The sequence below is a fragment of the Gymnogyps californianus genome, chromosome 2, assembly GCF_018139145.2.
Source record: "Gymnogyps californianus isolate 813 chromosome 2, ASM1813914v2, whole genome shotgun sequence".
Classification (NCBI taxonomy): Eukaryota; Metazoa; Chordata; class Aves; order Accipitriformes; family Cathartidae; genus Gymnogyps; species Gymnogyps californianus.
The window spans coordinates 66830024-66849136 of record NC_059472.1 but is presented as its reverse complement, the minus strand read 5'-3'; the positions used below and the strand labels follow the sequence as shown (position 1 = coordinate 66849136).

The following is a 19113-nucleotide window of genomic DNA, read 5'->3' as shown; positions in this document are numbered from 1 at the left end:
CTGTTTGGGTCACTGGGACAGCTACAGCTGCTGAGTTTCAGGTGAAACTGAGGGACAGAAGGTGTTGTCTTGGCTTAATTTCCCTGCTGTTCTCCTCCAGTGCCTGCCTTGTGCCTACTGTGTGGGACCTGAGATGTTAAGTCACTTCAGTAAATCCAGGCAGGTAGGGTTCTGAGAGATGGAAGCATGCCAGGGTTTTGGGGTATAAATCTTTCTCCCCACTCCTATTCATACACAAACAGGCAAGGAAAGGTGTGGAGCAACGTGAGTGAACAATCTGTGACTTCAGACTGAGAGAAATGAGAGGTAGCAGCTTCTTGTAAGGAGATGAGTTCTCTTGAGTTGGCCTCTGATTTAAGCCTCTGATGAGCTTAAATTTACAGAGACAAATGGAAGGGTGTGGGAAGTATTTTAGAAAGTCTTTGCATCGAATCTACTGGATGGATTTTTCTGTGATCTTTAGGTGGTACTACTTAGTTTGATACATTGAGACGAACCATTCATCTTGATCCAGTGTGCCACATTTCTAAAAGAATTAACTTCAATATTTTTAATTCATGATTTATTGGAATAACTGGTAAATAATCGAATAGTAGTTCACTGCTAATTAAAGATGAATGGTGTAAGTGTTGGGTGGGAATATGTAATGTTTGGCATGAGTGGACCTTTGGTTTGAAATTCCAGTCTTAGCTTCATCTTGACGGTGGAGTTCTGGTGATTCCTTGTGGATGTGGACAGGTAGACAATTCTCTCCAGGAAGTGAAGAAATATATTAATTGTTGATGGTCTAGTAGGGACTAAGGTCATAAACTTTAGCAGTATTATAGGTAGAGCTGGAAAGAATTTTTGGTATAATCCCTCCACACCTACTTTCTACATTTGTAGGGCAGATGGGCTACTTCAGAATGGTTTTTAGAGGACTAGTGAGGCATATGCTTATTTTTTGAGTACTTTTTGGAAGACTGCCTTTGAGGCAAATCTTTTCGTCAAATATGGAAATGTATTAAGTGTTGTAAACCCGCCTTCTTGTATATGGTAGATTGTCTTGTTTGTATGACAAAAGGAAGGTCTGCTGTTTACATACCAAAATCTGTACTGTAACAGTTGCAGAGGAACACCCTTTGTCACCATTTGTTAGGCTCAATGTTTTTGGTTGCTGCTTCTTAGTGACTGTGGTGATTGAATGGCAGATATTCTTGCTAACGCATTTCTCTTTTTTTCCTTCCCTTTTGTATAAGGTAGGATACTTAAGATGATTAATATATAATCTGAGTACTTACTGTGATGTATTCTATTCTATGAAATATGGATTAAGAAATGCAGATTATGAGACTGTGATCAAATATATAAACTAGGAAGTTACAGTGCTGACTTTACGGGAAAAGTGCTCTGTCTCCTCTTAGCATGTCTTGAGGTACAAATAAGGAAAACCTATTCAGTGTAACTACGCTGAATAAAGGCACATAAATAAATATTTATGTGCCTTATGCATAATAGTTATTATTTTTTTTAGAAGTTTTTATCCATTGGAACAGTGTGTCTGGAAATTATTTCAATGTAGTAGAGAATTGGACAGATAATATTTCACTGCCTAGATAAAAAACAATGGGAGTTAATTTATGGCATTTCTCTCTTGAAGTAGAGTGTCCATAAATGAGATCTCCAATAGCTTCAAACAGCCATTTCTTATTCTTGTGGGGCTCTTTCCCTGCTGGGGTCTTGCAAAGAGTTGTTGTTTCTTTTGCTGTAGAAGAGGAGAAGGGCGAGGACCATATAAATAAAAGCTGAGTGCTCTCTCCCAGCGAGACATAAATTGTGTGGGAGTTCCTGGTCTTCACAGGTTTGAGATAACTCTGGGGTAACTTGCATTCTGCTTGTCATAGCTGTAAATGGACTCTTTCCTTAAGAGGTTGTGCCTTTAAAACATTCTGTTGCTTTCCAGATGATAATGAGGGAGCTCATCTGGCCTCTCATCAAGCAGCCAGGCATGCTTGTTGGTTCCTGCTATCCTTGGGAATCTGGTGTTTAGAAAGAACTGGGATGGACATTTTAACGTCTGTTTGGTATAAGGTGTAAAATTCTGTGTTTCCAGATATATTACCCAGAGATGTTTTAGGGTCATAATAGAGTTTAAAGTTTTCTATAGATATTTCCTTTGTAACTAAATACTACTTTTACTTTATGTAGTCATCCTAGTTATGTGATCTACAACCTTTGACAGTATAGCTTGAGGAGGCATAGTGAGAATGCAAAATGTAGGTAACAAAGAGCTTATATGCTACTTCATTAAAGACTTATTCAATGCATTATTGTAGACAAGGAAAAGAAAAACATTATATTCCCAAAAGTACTTGCAAGCTGGAGAGGATATTGTAACCCATTATTGTGAATAACAGCACTGACAGAGCAATTGAATACAGTAATTCTCATACAAATGAAGTGTAGAAAAGATTTCAGAACAGTATATTTTTTTAAAAAAAAGGAAGACATAAATAAAATTAAAATTTTACCAAAATAATCCAAGTTCTTATTTAAAAAAAAAAAAGAAAAAACACTTTCAAGTCATTACAAATGGTACAATGGAAAGTCAACTCAATACACCTTGGAGAATAAGTCGAAAAGCATACATGTATAGGAAGGTGTAGTAACTATGAATGGGTTGCTAAGAAAAATGTAAGAATAGTAAGGTCTGTGTTCACTGTGAAGTGCTTTTTCTGGCTATATTTTCACACCACTCAATTTAATACTTTCCTCTTTCATTTTTGTTTCTAAAAAGGTAACAAAAATGCTTAAGGCACTATTGAATATAAACTAAAAAGAAGAGTGTGCTTTCAGAATGCTGGCATTTCCCTGACTGGGTGCCACTGATGATGAAGGATAAAAGATTGATCTGTTTTTCTTGCTGCAAGATCAGAAAGGATCCATAGTTCTTGAGAATCAGATCCTGGGGTGGGTTACGGTGCATTCCTTCATCCACATCCAACAAATTTCCTTTTCCTTGCTCACTGTTATGTAAAGGTCTGGGACTTGAGCGAGGGAGAAGGCTAAGCTTGTGTTTAAGGACATGGCCCTCTAAATTTGTCCCTAGGTGGTTGTTTGTAGTTTGATATTCCTAACCAAGGGGAAAAGAATTATGTTGCTGCACTTAGAATTGCACCAGTCAGTAAATGCCGTTTGCTCATTAGCGAATGTTTCTTTTGATTTGTGCTCTCGTTTATAACGTGTAAGCAATTCTTTTCTTCAGACAGCCTTTGCAACCATGGAGCAAATGAGTAGCTGACAGGCTTACTTTTAACAATGCATAGCTCAAATTGTTGTTTTTTTAAAATAGGGTTCATATTTTTCCCCAAATCCCTGGTAATTCTTTGCAGATGTTTGTTGTATTTTGCAACATCTTCAAATGGAAACACTTGATCCTTCAAAAGAGATAATGAAAGTTAAAACAAAGAACTAACAAACCGTTGCCTACATATGGTAACCTGTTAGAGGAAAAGGAAGATAAAAACTCTTCACTTGCTCTCAGAGTTTATGTTCAGGACCTGTGCTACCTGGAGCTAAGTTGGTATGAATGATGAGATGGGTACAGGGTTGGAGAAGTATTCAAAGATTCAATTTTTAAAATTATTTATTTAAAAATTTTTTTTCAACATCAGTTTTGTGACAGTCTTGGTTTCCTGTCTCTTCAAGCACTGGTATGAAAACTGAGAGTGCTGATCCCCGTTAACAATGTAACACGAAACTGATTTGATTAACTTGACACAGGAACCTGAGTTTATACTTTATTGCAGTTGCATTTCAATTTGACAGAAATTATTTTTCATTAAAGCTAAACAGGAATAAAGTATGCCAAAGCTGAGAGAAATATTGGCACAGGGCTTTTCAGTGTTTTAAAAGAACGTATTTTACAGTAGTGCAAGTACATGCCTACACTGGGGGAAAATGTTTTATATTTTTCTTCCATAAAGGTACAACAGTCTTAGTGTGGTACTTGCATGTGGTTTTCCTCCTTCCAGTGTATGTTGTTTATACACACACAGTTCCTGAGAATGAGAGCATGAGCGTATTTGGGATGTATTGTAACATACTTGCCAAGCTCTCTAGAATAGCTAATTCCATAATTGTTCCATTACCTCATATGTGACAGGTGTTTTTACATGTAAGCACCATTTTAAACGGTTGTCAGACAGCGCTGCTACTAGTTACACAGCTAGGTGTCTATGTAAAACACGAGATGTTCATAACAATCCTGTGAGGAGGCTGGCTAGAAGATACATCTGTACAGTCTTGTCCTAGCATGGTTTTATTCAGCAGAGCAGTGTTTCTGGGCTCAGACAGTGACCCCTGAGCAGTGTGCTGAAGAATTTGAATGGAGTCCTCTTAGCTCTCTAGAGAAGGATGCTGCAGTATCTCTGTGGAACTCTCCTGCTCCTGATGAGTACTGATCAGTAGCTGAACAGTTTTGTCTTGATAGATAAACTCTCTGGCCTGATACTAGACTCGTTGTGTCGAGAGGTCATAGATGGCACAGGTCATAAAAATAGGAAGCCGAAAGAAAGAGGAAACCTTTTCTTTACCCCCTTTCTGTGGATCAGTAAAGACTTTTTCTCAACACAGTGGCTGGTTGATCACAGTGGAAGATTCACAAGTGATAAGGGGTATTGTCCTACACATCTGTGGTCCTGGGTTGTGTAGGAAAACTTAGTCCTGTTTCATGCAGTGGAAACAACTTCTTTATGATCCTCGGCTGTAGTGTGATTGTTCTGGCTATTGTGGAAGAACCGCTTTACTCTGCTTCTCATATTTCCAAGGCCTTAACTCCTGGCTAGGCAAAAACAGCTGTTCAGCTGTATCCTGATGAGCTGCAGAACAACAGAGTGTGCATCTGGAAGGTGGTGGTGTGTCTTCCACTGTATGAGCTGATCAGTTTGTTCTACCCACCACTTCCTGCCTTTCAACCAATCATCTCTTGATGTAAGGATCTTCGTTCCTGCACTGTGGCTGTTTAGTTTTCTGGAATTCTTTTTCCCAAGTATTACAGGGTCTTCCATATTCACATGTACCTACCCCTTAAGAAGATTTCTAAGAGATATGTAAGGCAAAAATTCTTTTTTCAGAAACCATTCTGTCTGTTCCCAAGCATGACATAGGTATTCATGTGTCAGCTAATTTTATCCATTGTTATAGTGTGTATAAATTTGCCCAGTGCAGGCATTAAAGACCTTAGTTATGTGGAACTTATTTTTAAAAACAAAATAAACCATGATCACATTTGCCACTCCACAGTCTGTAGGCGTCAAGGAAGTTCTCAGATGGCAGGTTGCTCACAGCTGCTAGTAGTTCAGTTCATCCTTGCTTTCCCTTGGAGCTCCTTTGCATGGTGAATGCCATCTCATCCTGGTAATTCCCTTTTGTTTTGTTGGGTTCCATAATATGTTGTGCAGCTGCTTGAAGTTACAACAGGTCTTTGTGAAGAGTCGTTCTGGGATGGGAACCAGCACAGTTTCTTCTCTGATGATCAGACACGGGCAGAATTCCTGTAGCTTCTGTCCTATAGCCTTCTCTTGCCTGAGTGCCGCTCTCATGCGCTGGTTGTCTGCTGGGTATACAGAATCTTGGGAAGTTTTCTGCTCCTGATGTGTTTGAAGGACAATTTATTATTAGTATCTCAGTGGTTAAAGCACTTGCTGAGGATGCAGAAAATCTAGGTTCACTGCCTTCATCTGAAGGGGAATTTGATTTCCTGTTTTCTAACACAGTGACTTAGTCATTGAACTATTTTGAGGAGGTGTACTTAATTTAATAAAATTAATATAATTCACTTATATATTAGTAAATTTTCACTGAGTTGAGGCCTGGAATGCGGTTAGGATTTTTCAGGAAATGAGTGAATCAGCCGGTGGCTGTGCCTATGAATATGTACATGTTCTGTGTGGAACAGAAGTATCAGTGGAAGAAATAGAGGGGAAACTCCTTTTAGAATGATTTTATAACCTAGAATTAAAGAAACAATTGTGGGAGGCCTTGGTTTAAATCTGTGATCAATGATTGATAAAATAAATTTAAAATGGGATCACTTACCACAGTCTAAGTTAGGTTTCTGAGACTATTCTCTTGCAAATGTTTAAATAATTCTGTAAAGCTTCAGGAACACCCTGCGCTAGAATATTCTCTGTTATGGCAGTGGAAGCACTTTCCTGGAAGGTGAAAGAATTGGATTTTAGTTTCCTTGAACAGAAAACCCAGACCCTTGATCTTACACTTCTTGAGTTCTGTAACCCTTGAGTTTATGAACAAAAGGGTGGTAGTATTAGTGCCTCAGAAGAACTGTGAATCTTGCGTTTGCTTTTTCTTGTTTTACTTTAAAATACTTGAAGATTGAACTCAGGGGGTTTTGAGATTCATTACACTTTTTTCAATTTTATTGCTGAACAACAACAACAAAAAATCAAAAACCCAACCCAAATTCTAAGCAAAACTTGCTGTACTTGATAGGTGCATTGCTGTCTGAGTTGAAGTTTGAGCAATGTGTTTTACAGGAGGACAAGTGGAAGGATAATTTCTAAAATGACTGCAGCAAGAGTCACTAGAGTTCTGCTACCAGAGACCTCTAAATTACCCAAAGACTCCTTTTGACTAAGTCAAAACCAACACCTTAAACCTGAACCAGAAATCAATTGGTAGCTAGTTTAGGTCAGGAAGCACAAAGATAATAGTCTGTAGTTGAGAAATAACCACTTGTGCACAAACTGCAGTTGTTTTATTTTGCAACTGTGTGATATAGCCCAACCTGAAAACAACAACAGTGTGAACAAAAGTAGTGAGGTCCGTCTGGAGTTAAAAGAAAAGTTAGAAGTGATAAAAGGAGTGCATTGCACAGTTGCTGTGACTGAGAAATATTTGCAGTGCTAATGGCAAGAGAAGCAGTGATTTTTAAGTTAATTAGATTCAGCTTTTCTTTTAATACCGTTTGGCGTACAGAACAGGTTACCTAAAGGTGCAATTCTAAACCTCAGTAGAGAGGTTCTCATGGAGAGCAGGTAACCTTATGGAAATTGCAACACATAATTCATCATAGTTAATGCGGGTTTGGACTAGCTGACTGGAGAGGTCTCACTCATATGCAATTTGATAACAGGTTCCTGTTGTCAGTAAAAATTTACTCAAAAAAGGGAGGTTATAATATGCTTATTACCTCTCTTCCACATATAAATCAGATTTTTTTTTTGTTAAACGTCTAACATGTAATTTACAAGCATCTTGAAAACATATTTTAAAAGTGCACATAGTTCTTAATTATCCATGGTAGTCTTAATATATTAAACTAAGATTTTTGAAATAATTTGTAATATATTTGTAGTACATCAACATCTGTTCTAGAATTAAATTTCTTTTGTTCTGTGTGTTCTATCTTATTTCTGGTTTCCTTTAATGTGAACCTCAAAATTGAGCAGCTTCAACTACATTATAGACGTTTGGGCTCTAAGGTAATTGAGGCACTGACAACTGGTTAGACTTGTATTTAAACAAACTTCTCCTGTGCTGTAATGCTGTTCTGTTTGTATTTGTAATATTAGAAAGACATTGGTCTTGATCTTAATTTATGTCTGTGAGATCCTTATCTAGTCTTTGATTACATGATCTCATGTTATTTTTCCATCCTACATTCTGTATTGAGTGCATCATGCTCACTGGAGGAGTGTTTACATAATGTTATGCTTTGTCCCTGTTGTTTCAGTAGAAGGCTCCTTGTTTTGTCTATTTTATTATGTGCCACTTGGAAAACAAAGTGGTTCCCCCTGCCCATGGAATTTTGTGTTGTGCTCCAGTATTTTCACAGCTGTAGGAGATAAGGAGGTGATATTTTTCCCAACTTACAGATGAGGAACTGAGGCAAGGAAAAGGTGTAGACGGAAGTACATAGAAGTACCTGCTAACTTTAGGAATTCGGCATGAAACATTTGGGCACTGATTTTTCAGAATATTTAGCATTTTCTATCTCGAAAGCAAAGGATTGACTTCAATTTCACTGTACGTGCAAGTGGAGCAGTAGAGATCAGAAGGATCTATATGCTGCTCTTTAAGATATATGAAACTGTATTGCCCCACAGCTGTTACCGCCCTTTTGGTGTTTTACTCACTGTTGAACTGTTGCAGGGCTAGTGATAACTAGCAGAAAGAAGGGATGAGAGAAGCTTCCACTATGAATAACGTGGGGTTTTTCCTGTTATAAAACTAAATTAATAGTTCATCGGATGATACCTGGAGAAATGTGTTACCGCTGACTTTCTGTCCTCCAATTTAAAAAAGTATTTATGTAGCATCTCCTAGAACCGCTGTGTTACAGATAGGAGGGTGATCCAGTATAATGCCTAAAACCTATTTGTTTACCTGATTTCGTGAGCTAATCCTTTCTTCTACTTTTTTTAACCATCTCATGCCTCATACGTTGTGAATGCTATAGATGATGCAATAAATAAGGCAGGAACAGGTCAGGCTGTGTTATCCTTCATTGCATAATCCTGATTGATCCATTCATCCATGATTTGAACGAGGCATAGTTGTTTTTTTTTTTTTTAGAGAAAATATAACACATAATATTATCATGCTCTAAGGCATATGCACAAAGAGGCCAAGCTGAAGATTATAGGCAACTTCCTCTGTCACTTTCTAAATTGAATGCTAGATTATTTTTAACCTTAATGCTTTTTTAAAATTGAGGCTTCTTTTATGTATGTAATAGCTTTCACTTTTTTAAAAAAAGTAAACTGCACCTGAATTTGGGGATCTTGGTTTTGTCTGTGCGTGTCTCACTGTAGCTCTGCTTGTAGATGAGTCTTAAAACCGTTTAATAGCTGTGTCAAGGGTTTGTGTCTTACCTTGCCTCCATGTTCCTGGGGCAGAACAGCAGTGATTCTCTCTGCTTTCTCTTATGTCTACATCAGTGGCACTTAGCTTGGCATGCTGTTAGGATGCTTAAAATGCTTGTCCTGTTCTGTGAGTGTGCAGATAGTCAAATGTGGGTAGAAAAAGAAAACTGCTGTGTTTGAAAAATTTCCAGACGTATATCAATAAGCTTCAGAATCATTTTTCATGTCCAGGGATCTCCTGAACCTATTGCAGTGCCTGCAGTGAATCTGAGTTTTTGTTCAGTCTCTTCTCGAGTTCATGTAAAATTCTTGCATCCACTGGTCCTAGTGTGAGGAATTCAACACATCTGCTAACTGTTGCATGGAAAAATATTTTTATATTTTATTATTTTAAACCAGATTCTGACTAGCTTTGTCATGCAAGTCCCTACTTCCTGAATTCAGGCTTATCACAAGTTCTTTCCATGTTTTCTATCTTCCTGCCCAAGATTTTTTTTATTTTCACATTTCCCCAATTCCCTTTGCAGCTTGTCATCTGATGTATCTCTTCCAACCTCTTGCATTCTCACCATTTTGCTCAGTGATTGCATCACAGTTTGAATTTCTGTGTCCAGTAAGTCCTAAATTCTCCTGAATCTCTCTTCATGCTCCCCAATGCTTATTTTGGTATGATGAGTGACCTCAAGTCTGACTCATGGTCCCTCTGCATTGGATTCAGGCAGCTTCTTCCCCTATGCTGAACAGGACACGGGCTTCATACTCTCTTCTGGTATATGGATCTAATTCTTGTGTGAATACTCACCTTATGTAGAATCTCTGGGGAAATAGGTTGCAAGACCTCTTGCTGATTTAGTTGAGTATGTGTGAAATCTCTTTGATGCTGTAATGAATCGGACTGGGACCTCCTTGGAAGGAGGGAGGAAATTCTCCCTTCTCCTGGGAGAAGACTACTGGCCATGGCCAAGGAGTTTGTCTCTGGAGAACTCAGTGTTGGCAGCCAAGCGGCAGCCTTATGAATGGAGAGAGATTGAGAGACTACGGGTTAAGAAAAGGAAGCAGCGAGCCAGGCTTCAGAGGAGGACCGAAGGCCTCATAGGAACTAGAAGGGACCATGCCTGCACTGCAGAGTTGCTAGGTCACCTGACATATGCCTGGAAATAAGGATTTGCCATTAAGGATACAATGTGAAGTGGGAGCTTTATTTAATAAAGCCTTTCTTTGTTCTCTCTCACCTAGCTGTGACTTTCTATTTTTTTTTTTTCCCCCTAGAATTAATTCTCCTATGTGGTAGTCTGATTAAATCCTGAATTTTTTCTTTAATTTAAAGAAATTCTGAAATTCCTTTCTTTTTTTTCTTTTTGAGTAGCTCCAGACGTGCATATTCTAGCTGTCATTTTTGTGGATGCTGAAATATTGTGGATGGGTTTTCATGGGGTGGCAAAATGTATATGCCTGGCACAAAGGTATTCCAAATTTGATATTTTTGCTCCCAAAACATGGAGCTGTAAAAAATTTCTGAAAAACAAGCTTTCCAGAATTTTGTTAGCCATGAGCTAAGCCATTTTGGCTGTTAGCGGAGAGAAATCAGGAAAAAAGTGATCTGAGGCAGATAGTTGGCTTGGAAAATTGCATTCGGAAGCTCTGAAATTTTGCAAGATTGTAAGAGCAGAAAGCAGCAATCTCTTACAGCAAAGATCCATAGTCCGCAGCACAAGTGCCAAGAGCAGCATACAAGTAAATTTGAATAATACGCATTTTGCATAATGTGATGTAGGTCTGAGCTGCAGCCTTTTGAGGAAAGCATGTGTGAGAGGTACTTGTTCCCAGCTCCTGGCTTTCTCCTGGTTCTGCACCAATACACGGGCAAGACGCTACCGTTAGGTGGTCAGTGGTGTCTGTTTGCTCCGAGTTTCCACAAGCACGTACTGCTTCTAATTTGAGAAACAGAAGTAGGCTGGTGCTCCACTTCTTACAGATTGCCCCTAAAAAGGGAAGTGTCAGGCAGCTTTGATAACGGGTTTGCTCCTGTCTTTGCATATTGCTCCTTTTTGTGTTCTAAATCTCAAAGCAAGTTTTTAATTTAGTTCTGTGTTTAATAGCTTTAGCTACTCTAAAATAGATGCTGGGGCTGCTTTTAAATGGGATCTATTGTTCATGTAAAGAGCTGATTTAAATGTAGTGGATATAATGAAAAATACAGCCCAGCTTTGTAACATGATGACTTTTACCAAATAAGGGAAATAAAACTAATTTAACTTACTGTGTGTTGGCTGTCGTCACTATATTAAAGGTTATACCGGTATTTATGAAAAGTTGCTATCTCAGTAATTTAATCAACTTAACAACCTAAGCCCATGTAGGGGTACAGAGTTCAACATGACTTGTCTCGAAAAGAGCAAGTTCTGTTTTTGAAGCTCTTTAAAATGCTATTCTAACAACAGCAGTTAGAAACAGGAATGCTAAAATTAACAATTTAGTCATGCTAATTGATTGTATTGTGCAGGTAGGTTGTGAATTCTTAATTATATGGTTTTTAATAAACTATCTGCTATTGGTTTTGTGTAGATCATCCTTTGCAGGCTGGAAGTGCCAAGTGCAGGATAATTCAGTGAATGATGTGGACTATTTCAGCTTCTTGTTTTCAACCCTTATAGGTAATCCATGTGAATGTCATAATTCAGAATTAACAAAATGAAATTTGTTTTGATAGTCAATTACTGGATTTAATTTAGAATAAATGGTGTAGTAAGTACTTCCTGAAAGTAATTCTGATCTTGATACGTATTTTTGGTATGAGAGACCCTTTTTTCTCTTGATCTGTTTTTTGACACCCTATTTTTACACTTTGCCATTTGGGCTGAATATTTGCATACTTTTTCTTCATTCTAGCAACTTTCTTTGGAAAGTATGAGGAAAACCTAAATTCAGCATATGACATGAACAAGAATTTTTTTTCTAGGTTTAAGTAAACGCCTTTATTGGCTCATAACAATATAAATGAGTGCCTCTGGGATTTCCTGTGGACATGCTTACGCTATTAAAAACATTCCATCGGAATAAAGTAATGAAAGTACGTTGAAGTGAGCTGCCCAAGGTCAGCATGTGAGCAGAATTACTTCTGCTACTATATTCTTACTCAGATATAAAAATAGTTGTGTTCTGTGGTGATGCAACTTTGGGAAATCACAGTGGTTAAAATGGCATAATATTACTGAGAAATATCTTCCAGTAACTTGTCCTGTGGTAAAAAGAAAGTGTCTTTTCTTCATCACCTCAGTCATTCATAATGTTCAACTACTTTGCTTTCAGAAATTACCTTTTTTCCTAGAATAGTGAAGAGAGCACTGTACTGATAACTGAGAAAATGAAAGCAAAACCAAAGTGACTGTTTTGGAGCAGTAGTCCTGTTTTACTAAAATATCTAATACCTGGCTAGAAATAATTAGCCAAATGATTTTTAATTTATTTTTTTTTTTAACCCTGAGGTTATGTTAGAAGGTTACTGTTTGAGTAAATAGAAGAGTTATTGTGAACACATGGTGAACTGTCTTGCATTATACCCGTTTTTTTTAATTATTTTTAAAGATACCTGTGTTCAAAATAGCAGCATAACATTGGCCTCTTACAGTTTTTTTTATCCCACATATAGTTTAAATGGGTATGCCATTGATTTTTCAAATATTTTTGTTTTCTTTCAGAAGTCAGAATTTGTATTTTGATAGACTTAATTTAAAATACCAAGCAAGAGCTTTTAACAAAAAAATGTTATGCAGACATAATTTAAAAGACAGTTTTTGTCAATGATGCTGTTGAAGTAGAACAGTGCTTGGCTTGTTTTGTGATACTGTTGTACTGCTTCTTTTTCTCTAGGGTTTTCAAGAGAGGAGTTGACTAGTCTCCAGGGCATTAGAGGAAAACCACACATTAGCCAGACACAGCTTTCACCTGTCCGTCTTTACCTAACTGATCTGGACCAGTTTTTACACCACTGGGCTGTGACAGAGGTAATACATCAACACTAATTCTAAATGACAGCATACAAACTCCGAGTGCTCTCCATCCCTTTTCCACAGATAAATCTTGTTGTGAGTTGAGTTGAAAAAAGAATGAAAAATATAATAGCTGTCAAACAGCCAACGTTTTTCTACAGCCATCAGATAATATTTTGAAGGAAGCTGCTTTAAAAGGTGAATGTTCAGACATGTAGTATGCAAAACAATACTCATGGAAAAAATGGGTAGAAGCCTCGGTGGAAAATTCTTAAACACTAATAAGATTAAAACCAGCAATATGTTTTGGCTTTCAAAAATAAATTAATTGTAAAAATACTAATTATAAAGAGTTTTCTTTGAGAGTGAATTCCATTGTTAATTAAAAAGCACTTGCATTAATATTACTGCCAAGTTAAAATCTCATTTAAGTTGGCATTGATGATTACGTAGAATAACTTCTGATGCTTATTTAATCAAAATTTATTTGGATTAGAAGCTTCACTGTGAATTCAGTTCCTGCTTGTAAGATTGTAAGAGCTGAAAGCTTAATTTTATTGTTGGTTCTAAAGGGATCTGAGCCACCAGATTTTGTTCAGAACAGGTGCATTAGTCTTCATTCTGGCTCAACTCTTTTTATTGCTTAGCTCACCAGAAACCACTTTAAGGTGTGAAATCATGTTTTAATGACATGCCAATTTGACAGTATTTATGAAATCTCTGTCACGAATACAGAAAGAAGAGTGTAACAGAAGTTTTTAGTTGTATGATTTATTCTGCGTTTTCGTGGCAGTCTTTTTGGTTCAAAAAAGCAGTATAGTAGATTTTTTTTCTCTTGTAATTCATAAAGTTTAAGTGATAATCTATTGAAACTAATGATAGTCCGAGGCATATATTGAATATGTGCTATTATATATTGAAAAGTATTTTAAGCAAAGTTGTTGTTTGGTACCACGACTGACACACATCTTCAGATGTCCTGCCTTCAGTCAGTTGGCCTGTGGAGCAGCTAAACTTTCTAATTTGTTTCGCTTTGTCTCTTCTGGGCAGTAATGAAGCATTTTCTCACCAAAACTCCTTTCTCCAGTGTTGAAAGACTAGAATGCTTTCTCTCCCTGTCCTGTACAGAAGTGTTCCTCTGGGAATGCACCGGAGGGATTACTTGTTTCTCAAAGAGTTAGCATAATCCCATACAGCATCTGAAGGATTTATATATACTTTACCTGTTTCTGAAAATGCCACCTCTTGTGTCTTCTCCTTCCTCTTTTCGCTTCTCTTCCACAAATCTATCAAAGCTGGTTGAGATACTACACAATAGGACTATTTTCACTTAAGGACAGTGAAGTAGTTTGATTGTAGATAGCTTGTTTGTACCTTTGGTTCCTGGCTGCAAGTTTGATTTACTTCTCCTACCACAATCTTTTCAGTGTTTTGGTGCCATCAAGGAGAGTCAGTATTTTCAGAAACTTGAGACTTGCTTTTGTTAAAGTGCCTTTTCTTGGGAAAGATACAAGGTGCTCTCTTGGGTTCTCAGAAGTGGATGGCATTCATTAAGCAAAGAGCTGGATATCCTTTGTTAGTAATGAAAGAGGATTTGGACATCCTATGGAACATTGCGCTACTTCTGCAGTTATGTCAGCCTGAAGTCTTTTCTGGAGAGTAAGTTATGAAAGAGAGAATAGGAACAAAAATCCCGTGCATCAAAAATCTGTGTGAAGAACGATGAGACCTTTTAGACCCACCTCATTTTGTTGACTCTTAACCAAAGGGAGTTCTGGCCTGCCGCTTACAACTCTGAGCTTGAGAAGGAGATTGGAGGCTTTTCCTCATAAGCATGTTCATGACTGTGGAGAGAAAGTTTCTAGTGAACTGAATTCTATCAGATACATCTAGGATGTGATTGGGAATAGTCAGCAAGGATTTATGAAGGGCAAATTGTGCTCAACCAACCTGTTAGCCTTCTGCAACAAGGTGACTAGCTTGGTGGGTGAGGGGAGAGCAGTTTATCTTGACTTGAGTAAGGTTTTTGATGCTGTATCCCATAATGTCCTTGTCAACATGCTGAAAAAGAATGGCTTAGGTAAATAGACAGAGAGATGGATTGAAAACTGCCTGAACGGCCAGGCCAGAGGGTTGTGATCAGTAATGCAAAGTCCAGTTGGAGGCAAGTCACTAGTAGTGTACCCCAGGGATCAGTACTGGGGCCAGTACTTTCTAGCCTTTGTTAATGACATGGACAGTAAGACCAAGTGCACCCTCAGCAAGTTTGAAGATAGTACAAAACTGGGAGGATTGGGTGATAGATCAGATGGTTGTGCTGCCATTCAGAGGGATATTGCTGGAGAACTGGGCAGAGAAGGAACCTCATGAAGTTCAGTAAAGGAAAATGCAGATTCCTGCACCTGGGGAGGAATAACCTCAGGCACCAGTAAATGCTGGAGGCTGACCAGCAGGAAGGCAGCTCTGCAGAGAAGAACCTTGAGGTTCTGGTGGATGACAAGCTGACCATGAGCGAGCAATGTACCCTCGTGGCAAAAAAGCCCAACGGCGTTCTGGGCTGCATGAGGAGGGTTGTTGCCAGCAGGTCGAGAGAGGTGGTCCTCCTTCACTGCTCAGCACTGGTGAGGTCACATCTGAAGTACTGTGTCCAGTTTTGGGCTCCCCAGTACAAGAGAGATGTGGATGTACTGGAGCATCTTTCATATGAGATGATGCTTAGAGCGCTGGAACTGTTCAGCCTGGACAAGAGAGAAGGCTCAGAGGGGATCTTACCAATGTGTGTAGATACCTGATGGGAGGGAACGAAGAGGTTGGAGCCAGACTCTTCTCAGTAGTGCTCAGTGACAGGATAAGAGGGCTCAAAGTAAAACACATGAAGCTCCATCTAAACAAAAGAACTTTTTCACAGTGAGGGTGGTCAAACACTGGAATAAGTAGCTTAGAGATGTTATGGTTCTCATCTATGAACAATACTCAAAACCAGGCTGGACACAGTGCTGGGTGACCTGCTCTAGCTGACCCTGCTTGAGCAGGAGTGTTGGACTAGAGGAGCTTGAGGGGGTCCCTTCCAACTTCAGTGATTCTGTGATTCTGTGAAAATTTCTCCTCTTGAAAAATCAGAACTTTTGTTTCACCATTGACAAATCTCTTCATTATTATTTTTTTTTAGAGCATAATGAGATTCCCAGTATAGGAAGATTTTATTTTTTATTTGGTAGGTTTATACACTTACGTGTGATCTGGAAGTCAAACTGTTCCCGTTAAATGCTTGCCAGAAGGACTGGTGGTATTGCAATGCTGTTCAGGGTGTTCCCCCCAGAACTGCTATTTTTTTTCCATGGAATTTGTGGACAGAAAAGTAGGGGCACCTCTTCAGTAGCTTTCTTTCCTACTACAGAAAAATTAAGATATTCTTTCCTCTTGCCTCTGATCTGGTAATAATGGTCTCTGCGATACACTGTTTGTGTTTCAAATATCTTTGTTTTTATGAAGAGAAGAGATCAGTATTAAGGCAACCGCTTCCTTTTATGAATCACAGGATTCCATTCATTTTTTACTTGGCTGGTTTTGATTTCAGATGCAATCATAGATATGGTAAGTGATATATAAACAAAGCTATGCTGAAGTTACCACTTAAAAAAAAAAATCAGATGTTAGGCTTTTAGATGACTCTCTTTCTCTGTGTTTAAATATCTAATACAGTGCTGTGTTCATTAAGTTTTTTTAGGGGGTTTCTCTTTTCCTTGTTGAGTACCATTCTCCAACCTCAAATGTGTTGACCCATATTCTATTCCATATTCAATTTGTAAAGAAAACATTCTGGGGACTGTAGTCCATAAAAACTCTGAGATTTGGAGGCTGGACCATTTTAAAAAAACGGGGCGCGGGGCAGTAGCGCAGGGAGAAAAATGCTGGCTTGGGGAAAAACCTTTCAGTTCAAGATTTGCCAAAGGTTGCACAGGAATACTTTTTGTAGAGCAAGTAGATTCCACCAGGTATTGAACAAGCTACTCTCCTCTCAAAAGAAAATAAACCAAATAGCAACAACCCCGCCCAAAATCCAGAGCTGCAGCCTCTGGGGAGAGGAAAACTGCCAGCAAATCATGATGCTGCTCTAGGATGTCTTGAAAGACAGTGTGATATGGTGGCTCTGTGTGCATTGAGTTTGAGGGAGGTAGGTTTGGAGATCACTTTCTTTTAAGTGGACGTAGCTCAAAGTGTGACACAAATTCAGAATCAAAATATTTTTAGCTGTGACAGAAATTATTTAAATAAATAAATGCAACAGGAAATATTAAAACCCAGCCTGAATTAGTCATGCTTTTGGTGGAACTGAGTAGAGGGGCACAGCTTCTGAATGCTGAGTCTTTTGTGCTTTCCCTTGCTGGATAAGGAAGTTTATGGTGATGCTGTAATGTTAAGCAAAGTATTTGTAGTAATTTAAAATACCTAGTAAGTGAGAACAGCCCTCCATTGGCTGCAGAGCAGGCAGCATTCAGGCCTCTACTTCATGTTCAGAGTTGTTCATTTAAAAGAGTTCTCAGTGTGTAGTTGTAATTTAGGGTTTCCTCATAACGGAAGAATACTTTGTTGTGGATGAAAATAAATAAGGAACTGATGGAATTAGGATTTGACAGCCTGGTTTCCTATGAATAAATGAGACTAGTGATCAGATTCTTATTATTAGTCCATCCATCTTCCTCTTTCTTCTTGTAGTGGGTTGACCCTGGCTAGATGCCAGGTGCCCACCAAAGCCGCTCTATCACTCCCCCTCCTCAACTGGACAGGGGAGAGAAAATAAAACAAGAGGCTCGTGGGTTGAGATAAGGACAGGGAGATCACTCACCAATTACCGTCATGGGCAAAACAGACTCAACTTGGGGAAAAATTAGTTTAATTTATTGCTAGTCAAATCAGAGCAGGATAATGAGAAATAAAACCAAATCTTAAAACACCTTCCCCCACCCCTCCCTTCTTCCCGGGCTTAACTTTACTTCTGATTTTCTCTACCTCCTCCCCCCGAGCGGCGCAGGGGGACGGGGAATGGGGGTGGTGGTCAGTTCATCACACGTTGTTTCTGCCGCTCCTTCCTCCTCAGGGGGAGGAGGACTCACACTCTTCCCCTGCTCCAGCGTGGGGCCCCTCCCACGGGAGACAGTCCTCCACGAACTTCTCCAACGTGAGTCCTTCCCACGGGCTACAGTTCTTCATGAACTGCTCCAGCGTGGGTCCCTTCCACGGGGTGCAGTCCTTCAGGAACAGACTGCTCCAGCGTGGGTCCCCCGCGGGGTCACAAGTCCTGCCAGCAAACCTGCTCCAGCATGGGCTCCTGTCTCCACGGGGCCACGGGTCCGCAGGTCCTGCCAGGAGCCTGCTCCAGCGCGGGCTTCCCACGGGGTCACAGCCTCCTTCAGGCATCCACCTGCTGTGGCGTGGGGTCCTCCACGGGCTGCAGGTGGATCTCTGCTCCACCATGGACCTCCATGGGCTGCAGGGGGACAGCCTGCCTCACCATGGTCTTCACCACGGGCTGCAGGGGAATCTCTGCTCCGGCGCCTGGAGCACCTCCTCCCCCTCCTTCTTCCCTGACCTTGGTGTCTGCCAAGTTGTTTCTCTCACATCTTCTCACTCCGCTCTCTCTGGCTGCAACTGCTACTCCCCTGTAACTTCTTTTCCCTTTCTTAAATATGTTATCACAGAGGCGCTACCACTGTTGCTGATGGGCTCGGCCTTGGCCAGCGGCGGGTCCGTCTTGGAACCCGCTGGCATTGACTTTATCGGACATGGGGGAAGCTTCTAGCAGCTTCTCACAGAAGCCACCCCTGTAGCCCCCCCTGCCACCAAAACCTTGCCACGCAAACCCAATACGCTTCTCTTCCACCACTAGTTTTGTCTAAACCATTGGCTAGTTTTTGGCTCTGTACTAAAAGAATAAAGTTGCAAATACTAGTTGCCCTTAAATTTTATGAAAATAAGCAGGTGGAAGAGAAAAAACTCCAGATTAGCACAAGGCAGTTTATAACTCGGTTTCTGCATCCTGCTTGGCAGCAGCCAGCTGGCCAGCCTGCGTGTACATCACTCTGGACCAGGCTCAGCAGGTGCTGTTGCTTGGCCCGCGGGGGTGTCGGGGGGGTTGTGAGGCAGGAGCAGCTGGGGTTATGGTGCTGAAGAAACGGAAGGGCAAGGGTTGAAGGGTCCCAGGCGTCAATCTGTAGGAGGCCACGGCTTGTTGGCTTTATTGCTCGCTGCTCGACTTT

General features: G+C 39.7%; 1 protein-coding gene across 1 annotated transcript in view; it reads left to right on the top strand.

Annotated features, from left to right (window-relative positions):
• The window catches only part of TEX10 (testis expressed 10), a 62972-nt gene that overhangs the window by 30064 nt on the left and 13795 nt on the right, over nucleotides 1-19113 (top strand). The window contains exons 10-11 of the mRNA XM_050891735.1: nucleotides 11433-11521; nucleotides 12738-12871. Coding sequence (XP_050747692.1) covers nucleotides 11433-11521; nucleotides 12738-12871 — 223 coding nt within the window. The remainder of the gene's footprint in view (nucleotides 1-11432; nucleotides 11522-12737; nucleotides 12872-19113) is intronic.